The sequence below is a fragment of the Octodon degus genome, unplaced genomic scaffold, assembly GCF_000260255.1.
Source record: "Octodon degus isolate 3935 unplaced genomic scaffold, OctDeg1.0 scaffold00070, whole genome shotgun sequence".
NCBI classification, from domain to species: Eukaryota; Metazoa; Chordata; class Mammalia; order Rodentia; family Octodontidae; genus Octodon; species Octodon degus.
The window spans coordinates 3,886,389-3,895,181 of record NW_004524646.1 but is presented as its reverse complement, the minus strand read 5'-3'; the positions used below and the strand labels follow the sequence as shown (position 1 = coordinate 3,895,181).

The 8,793-nt window shown below is 33.2% G+C and overlaps 1 protein-coding gene across 4 annotated transcripts in view; it reads left to right on the top strand.

Moving 5' to 3' along the window:
• Tc2n (tandem C2 domains, nuclear) overlaps positions 1-8,793 on the top strand; it is a 47,764-nt gene that overhangs the window by 12,420 nt on the left and 26,551 nt on the right. For 2 of the 4 annotated variants that reach the window (XM_023719703.1, XM_023719704.1), the window contains exons 2-4: positions 3,768-3,933; positions 4,717-4,840; positions 6,346-6,579. In XM_023719703.1, the coding sequence (XP_023575471.1) occupies positions 4,774-4,840; positions 6,346-6,579 (301 nt within the window). In that variant the 5' untranslated portion in view covers positions 3,768-3,933; positions 4,717-4,773. Of the gene's footprint in view, positions 1-3,767; positions 3,946-4,716; positions 4,841-6,345; positions 6,580-8,793 lie in introns of all 4 variants that reach the window. The other 2 variants (XM_023719705.1, XM_004635140.3) reach the window with 2 other exon arrangements.

Below are 8,793 nucleotides of genomic sequence, written 5' to 3'. Positions count from 1 at the left end.
GGCTGGGACTGGTCCCGCTGGCGCAGGGTAGCAGGAAACTCTCCGCACACTCACCGGACCTGGGCTAGGACTGGGTCTGGGGGCTCCCGGAACACGGCAGAAATGAGAGATATTTTTAATTTGAAAAATAAATATCAAATTTTCATCTTGGGAATAAAGTAAATAGAAAAAAAACTAAGAAGGCTGTATTAAAAAAGAACACCAGTTTCACTTATGTATATTTTTAAAACAATTCTATGCCAAAATTTAGGAGAAAACTAAGAATGTGACTAAGTAAAGGAGCTCTTAAGTCTTGTTTGCTTTGAAGGTATTTGCCAAATTGGGTGAACTTAGTAGAGTTAAATAGGAGTTGTGCCTGTTTGCAGTGCCTCAAACAGGGATAGTTGAAAGTCAGCCCAGAGCTCATTCAAGGGAAGCTAACAAGGAACATTCTGCCCTTAATTCTGGAATCTGAAAGGGCTATTTATTCATGAGAGGAGTGAAAACTCACTCTACCTCTAAACAATTTCAAGGAAAGTAAAACGGGGGGTGGGGGGGTGGGCTGCCCTTGGAAGGCTGTGGCCACTAAGAAGATCATATGTAGAAAGTTTACATATCTTGGTGGTCTAGAAACAACTTCACGATGTGATTTTGCAAAAAAGATTCTATTTTGTGGCCTACGGTTTATCTTTTGAAAAGATTATTACCTTTGCAATGTCACAATTATAGTACTATATGAAGAGGCAGTATATCTCCTGTGATCATGCCATTTACAAAAGGATTTTGGAAAGTTATAATTCAACATGAACACCACTTTAAATTGTAGAACTCAGTGGTTTTTCATATATTTATGGCATTGTACAATCATCTTTACTGGTTCAAGAACAATCTTGTGTCTTCCACCAAAAGAAACTTTGTACCCATTGTGGTAGCTTCTCCTTTTATCCTTCCCTTTTCAGCCTGTGGCAACCACTAATGTTTTGTTGGGATTTTCCTTTTCTGAGAATTTCTTTAAATGAAATTGTGTAACATGGTCTTTTGTGTCTAGTTTCTTTCACTTAGCATAACGTTTTCAACATTTTACATGTTGTAGCACGAATCAGCACTCATTCTCTTTTTAATATTAACTCATTGTCTGGACATGGCATATGCACTACATTTTGTTTTATTCATGCATCAATTGATGGATATTTGTTTCTATTTTTTTCACTTAAAAAAAAAATAGCTTATAGAACTTGTCCCAGAGCTAAGTTTTTTCACTCTTATAAATAAGGCTGTTGTGAACATTTCTGTTCAAGCTTTTGCATGAAAATGTGTTTTCCATTCTCATAGGTACATATAAAACAGGAATAAGGATCCTGGTAATTTTGTGTGAAGTTTCTGAGGAATTGCCAGTGTTTACAAAGCAGTTACACCATTTTACATTTCCACCAAGGCTTCATTTCTTCTGCATCCTCACCATTAACTTTTGTGTGACTTTCTGATTAGTGTGTGAAGCAGTATTGTGGTTTTGATTTGTGTTTCCCTAATAGTGATTGGTGTTGAAGTCCTTTTATGTGTTTATTGGCTATTTGGCTATATTTGGAGAAATGCTTTGCTCATTTTAATTGGGTCATTTGTCAAAGTCTGAATTTAAAATGATCTCGAAAAAAACTATTGTCTGGAAGAGTATACTTTCATTTTTGGCTTTAAAAAGTCTTAGCATGATCATTGAATAACTTAAAATAACCAAGTACACAAGGAAATAAGATTTGTGAGGAGTATAGAAATAGTAAATAAATAGAAATCACCTATAAAAGCTTGAATTACTATCATAGATCATTAAAATAGCACTGCTGTGCTACATTTAAGTAAAGTGTATGTTGTTTTAAGACACCAAATGTGTGGTAGTTTGTTACAGCAGCGATGGGAAACTAATACAATAGTCAATGTATTAGAAGGAAAATTGGAAATTATAAGTAGTCCAAAAGAAAGCATGACAGGAAAGAAACAGAACAAGTAGAACAGATAGAAAGTTCAAGACAAAAGGATAGTTTTAAACTCAACTATATCAGTTATATTAAGTATTTGTAAATATTTAAGGCACTGGAATTGAAACCCCAAATTAAAGGGGAAAAAAATGGTTAATCTGGACTAAAACATTTCAACTTAGTGTTATTTATGAGACATCTGAGGTATGTAAAGTTTAGTAAAATGAAAACAAAAAGATATTCTATATAAATATGAAGCCAAATTAATTTTAGGTTAACAACATTTTTTAGAGATAAATTGCCATAATGATTTAAGTGGTTAATGATTTAATGATTTAAGAGGTTTAAGTGACCAATAAGTTATAAAAGCTTTAAAGTTACACAAGTAGACTAAATGTAAGAATACATAAATAACAAAGTATGTATATGATACTGGGATAACAAATTGGGAAAGATAGGTTTGGATCCATTTCTCTTAATGGATACCAGGATGACTATATAAAAATAAAAACATACTAAACACTAGAAAAAAACAGGTAAATGATTTATGACCAATATATGGGAAAAACAATACTATAACTCAATCCAGAAATAAAAAGGAAAAGCATAAAGGAGTGTAATTACATAGACATATGTATATGTTTATATATTCATGATATTCCAAAATTTTATACCAACATGATGCCCCAAGTGGAAAATTCCATACCATAAAACTTACCTCAAGGTATGTAGGTGTGTACAGAACACAAGTTAATTTCATGTTTAGACTTTGTTGCTATCTACAAGATATCTCATATATGATCAAATATTCCAAAATTTAAAAATTTTAAAAATTCTAAACACTTATAGTCCCAAACATTTTAGATAATGGATACCCCAGTTGCATATTTGTGTACTGTAAGTATGTTGTATATTTGTATACTTATAAGACAACATAATTTTGTACAGCACAAAATAGCAAAAATGGTAAAAAGACATAACAAAGTAGAATAACATTTGCCACCTATCTGATGAACGTAAGTTAATCTTCAAAGTATACAAAGAGCTTCTAAAACTAGAAAAGAAAAAGACCAACAGCTTTATAAAAAGATGAGCAGCAGATACAAAGCAAAGAATTCTTAAGACTAAATATACAATAAACATGGACTATTTTTTATAACCTTATATGAAAATAAGTACCCAGCCTTACTTATAATAAGAGATGGAAATTAAAACAACAGAAGATAATCATTCATTTGCTATCCCATTGCCAGAAGTCCAGCATTTAGACATTTTCTTGGTGACAGAAGTAAGTGTTCTCATGAGAAGGAAGGGGTCCAAGAAACAGAAAGCAGGGAGGATAAGTGGGAAGGGAAAATACAAAGAATTAAATTGTGCTGTGTACATGTACCAACTCCCCATGAAGACTAATCATTATGCATTGAAAACTATACTAATAAAAGTGCATTTTTAAAAAAGAATCAAGTACTCGCATATATTGCTATGTGGAATGCCAGATGATAATCGCTTCAGAGAAAAGTTAGCAGTACAAATTTACACATACATACTTTTGACCCAGTAGCTCTGTATCTTATAGATAAGTACTAATAAACGTTTGTGTGTAGGGCTCCCGTGGCACTATTTCTGATAGAAAAACATGAAACAATTCAAATTGTGATCTTGATTTTAACAAAAATTATTAAAATTGAAGCCATAGGGGAAACATAAACATTCAGTAGTTGCTGATTTTAAATCATTTATATGATAATGCTATTATTGTTATGCTTTTGAAAAAAGAGTACCTTTCAGAAATACCTGGTATGTTATACTGTATTACAGATGCTGTTTGTTTTAGTGTTTGAAGTGATCCACTTATCTTTCAATGCCAGTGAGAACCTCTTGAAGTTAAGTCCTCAGTCCTCCTGCATATTTTAAAGATATTACTTAAGTGTTTATGGTTAAAATTACAAGATTGGAACTTCTTTAAAAAAAATTAAAAGACAAGGTAAGTGAGAAGGTAAAGCTAAAATAAGATTTGCCCTGAGTCAATAATTGTTTAATCTAGGTAATGTGGGGTTTGTTGCCCTACATTCTTTTGCATATATTTAAAATTCCCACAAAAAATGTGGAATTTAAATAGGCATCAATGAAGAGAATGTATTTGACATAAATATATTAAGACCAAGGTAGAAAATTAGACATGAAATTCTTCTAACAATTTTATGGTGACTGTAATATAAAATATACTCTCTTTATTTGCATTGGGTGTGTGTGTGTGTGTGTGTGTGTGTGTTTGAAATACAGAGTTCAAGATATATTTTTTGTTAGTGTAATTCTAAGGATCAAAAGAACTCATAAAGCATACAGTTATTTATTTATTGGCCACAATTATAGGGACTTTGAATTATTAAAATCATTGATCCAGAAGAAATGAAAATTTTCTCACAACTTACATTAGTGCTATATAATCTTTTAAATTTTGCTGAAGCAGAGATTTAGGTATTTTAAGTAAAAAAAAAAAAAATTGATAATGGAATTAGATTTTCCTTTCTTTCAGAGTTTACCTTAGAAATCATTCATTTACTGATGTTTGAGCATGCCACTTAGATAACATAAAATCCTAAGTTATACAAAAAGCATGTAAGTGAATAAAATCTTAGGTTTTTATCTTAAATATTTTTGCTTTAGATCCATTGCTATATCTGAGAAAGATAGATAATATGATTAAAAGTGTTACCTAGTAGCATTAAGTATGATAATTTTAACTTGCTTTCTGTTCCACCAACAGGTTAATAATAAAAATTGAAAGTTTTTATATTTTGTTGAATATTGGAAATTGAATGTAATGGCAGCAGAATTTATAAAGAGTTGCTGTAGAGGATGTTTCTATGGTGAAACAGAAAAACATGAGTGTGAGTTTTGTTTTAATTTCAGTAAATATCTGTTTATTGTCTTCTTTTTGGCATTTTGTAATACAGACAAATTAGGAATGTTTTCCAATTTGAGGGGGAGGCAGAAACAGAAAGCACACTGGGTAGGTATTCCCGAACTCTATTTATCCTGGAGCATAGTGAGAAGAGGCATGAATTTAATTCAAGAGACATCCTGGACATCCAAGAAGATGTCATTTGCTATGGGAGCCCAGACAAGATTTAGCAAGCTGAGTGGAAAAGTAAGAGAACATGAAATTGGATATGAGAGGTGAATGGAATGATATAGGAAGAAGCAGGTTAAAAAGTGTGTTTTAGAGAGCAACATATTCTACTAAATGTTTTGACATAAAAAAATTCTAATTTATGAGCAGTACAATGAAGAAGAAATTCAAACTTTTTTAAGACCCATATTTACCAAGGACCCTTGAAGATTTCCCTTTCAATTGCATGGTTTCATATCTCTTCAGAGTTATGACTGGAACTTTATTTTTCTCTGGCTCTTTTTTGTATTTCTTAGTCTAGGACAGAACTTCTTGATATATTTAAGTATGAAGATATTTTAATCCGTTTTCTAGTACCAGTAACACAATGCCACAGATTGGTAGGTTTTAACAAAAATAGGTTTGTTTTAGTTCATGGTTCTGGAGGTCCAAGGTGAAGGGGCTGTATCTAATGATGGCCTCTTTATTGGCAGACTTCCCAGCCACAACAGAGGACATCACAGGGCAAAAGGAAGTGAATGTGTGTATCCTGGGCAATCTCCCTCGTATAAAGCCACCAGCATTCAAATACCTAATCCTAATTACCTCCCAAAGGCACAACCTCTAAACATTCATTTTATTGTCTCCACCCTCTTAAGGCCTGACAATGGGGATTGTACATTAGCATATGAACTCTTGGGGGCAGGCTCTAACCATATCCAATCTGTAGCAGAAAGCTCTTTTTTACATAAAAAATTTCTTAAATTCTAGGGAGTCGACAAAATGCTTATAGAAATTTAGACAGAGTTGCTGTTATAACATAGGTCTAAAGTAAGCATGTACTTCATGTTTCAGTGGAGATTTTTGTAGCCTTGGAGAGTTTTGGCGTCTCAGAACTGGTTTATATATTTAAGACTCTTGAAGTTAATGGGTGGCACTAGCAAGAATTTCTTTGTTAAGAGTATGTGTAAATAACTAGATTTTTACTTGAAAGCATTGTGAAATTAACTACAAAATAAATTGTTTCCATCAATAAATTCTTTAAAAACTGCTTTTACTATTATAATATGATAATGTACTTTGACAAAAATGTATTAGTTGTTCAAACACTGGCTAGCCAACATTAACATAGGTTATGGAAGTGCTTGTTAGGATCCAATAGTTTATCAATCAAGAATTTCTTCTAAAATGATTAAATAAGTACCAAAGTATTCCAAGTTCAGGTTATATGTAATCGATATGCATATCTGTGACTTTTTTCTACTTTTTTTCTTTTATATGCAGTATCTATGGAAAGAGATTTTAAAGTCACAATATCAAATACCCAAAATACTACTGTTTCTGTACCTCCATTGACTCCTGTTCCTGTAAAGTCTCAGATTGGCTGTAGTGAGGATTATTTGCTTTCCAAATTGCCATGTGATGGAAAAGATGTGCCATTTGTGGTGCCCAAGTTTAGGTTATCGTATATTCAGCCCAAGACACAAGGAACACCCTCCCATATGGAAGAACTTGAAGGTAAACAATAAAATGGCAGAATTTAGAAACCAACGTGAAACATTTAAGTGGTGCTATTGCCATTGTTTCGCTCTTTTGTATTTTAATACAAAATTTATATAAAAGCTTTAAAGTTTGCTTTTTGTATGTTTTGCTCTGGAAGAATTTAATGCATAGTATTTTTGAAAGATCACATTATGGAATCTGATCAGAGGATAACACATGGAGTTCAATGATTTATTCAGAGTTTTCTTTTATAATCATAAATTTTATACACAGTGAGCTGCCCAAGTAGATGGTTTTTGAATTTTTGTATGTATTTGTTGAATTTCAAGAATGTATTTATGTAATGTTGACAAATGTGTACAATAGTATATTCCATATTCTGAGTAAGACCTAGAATATTTGTCCCAGCTATTTTTTTCTCTGTTCTGTACATCTTATTATGGATCTCTCAGACTATTATTTTTTGTTATGTTTTCTTCTAATCATTTTTTTCTCCTTTTTAGATTGGATAGTATTTTGATCTATTTTCTCTTCTGTTACTTTTATCATGCTATTAAGCCTATCCACTTAATGCTTTATTTTAGACATTGCATTTTCAATTCTAGAATTTATATTTGGTTCTTTTTATAGTCTTTACATCTCCTCTGCAATTTTCTAATGTTCTATTATTGTAAGTTTTTATGCTTCGAGCTTTAAAATCTTTGCTAATTTCAACATTTGGGTCATCTAAGTTTAGATTCTATGGATTACCTTTTTCTTGGGAATAGGTACATTTTTCAGTTTCTTTGTGTATATGGAATAGTTTTGGGTTATATTCTGAACACTGAATGTTACATGCTGTGGAGACTTTAGATTTTGGTATATTAATCTGTGAAGTTTGTTCTCTCTTTCTATTTCTTTCTATCCATCCTTTTTCCTCTCAGCAGACATGTAATTTGGTCAATTTAGACTACAAATTCTGTCTTGGCTGGTGGTTCATGGATCAGCTAGATATTTGAGCAGACTTCGTAGAAGTTGGGACTCTCCAGGATTCCCACTTTTCTTTTCAGGAGCTTTGGTTATCTAGAGTCCTGCCATCTGGTTTTCTGTGAATTTCCTGTTGGAGGAATTAGGGATTGAAGCCAGGGCCTTTGCATTAAGCTATATCCTCAGACCTGCCTTTTTTTTTTTTTTTTTTCCTTTTCCTTTCCTCTCCTTTCCTTTCTTTCCTCTCCTCTTCATTTTGAGACATGTTCTTACCAGGATGCCAAGACTGAGTTTAAACTTGCAATCCTCCTGGTCAGCCTCCCAGACTGCTGTGATTACAGGTGTGTGCCACCATACCTTACTACAGATGTCTTATGCATCTGCATGGTATCATCTATGACCTACAGTCAGACTAAAAGTCTTCACAAACAGCTCACTTTGTGTCGTTACATGTTTTCAGTGAGTCAGTTCCTATCTAGAATCTCCACTACTTTTCATTATTCTTCAGTCCTTTGTTTTAACTTGGTTTTACTCTAGAGCGTATTGTTATCAGTAAGAGAGTTGGGTCTGATAGCAGTAAATGTTTTTCACTTAAAAGATGTTCTGTATGAAAGCAGAAAAACAGAAAGAAACTCAGATCACAAAATATAGAACTGTCTTAGGACAAAGAAAAGCACCAGCAATTTATGAGTCTTAAGAGTAGGATTACTGTCTGCTCTCTTACATAATACATCTCAGTTAGAACTTTATAAATACATGCTGATTTTATTTAGATATCAGAGGCTGGGAAAATAGCTCAGTGGCATAAGCACCTGCCTGGCAAGTGCAAGGTCCTGAGATCGATCTCCAGTACCAAAAAAAAAAAAAAAAAAAAAAGACACCTAACATTTTCTTAGGGGCCGGCCTAATAGCTCAGCAGATTAAAGTGCCTGTAAGCAGGTGCAGGGGCCAGAGGTTTGTTCCCCGGGCCTGCCGTGCGGGCCCCGTTCCCATGGCGCGTGGAGACAGCAATTGAGACTGGGCATGGTGGTGTGCACCTGTAATCCCAGCTCTTGGGAGGCTGTAAACAGACAGATCACTATGAGTCCAATCTAGTAGTGAGACCCTGAACACCCTTCCCTAAAATACAAAAAATAAAATAAAAATAAAAAGATATCAGAAGCATGTAACTTAATGTGACTTGAAGAAAACATTTTTCCTTTGCTTTGAATATACCTTGAATATACCTTGAATATACCACCTGTTTGCTAATAACTCCAAGAA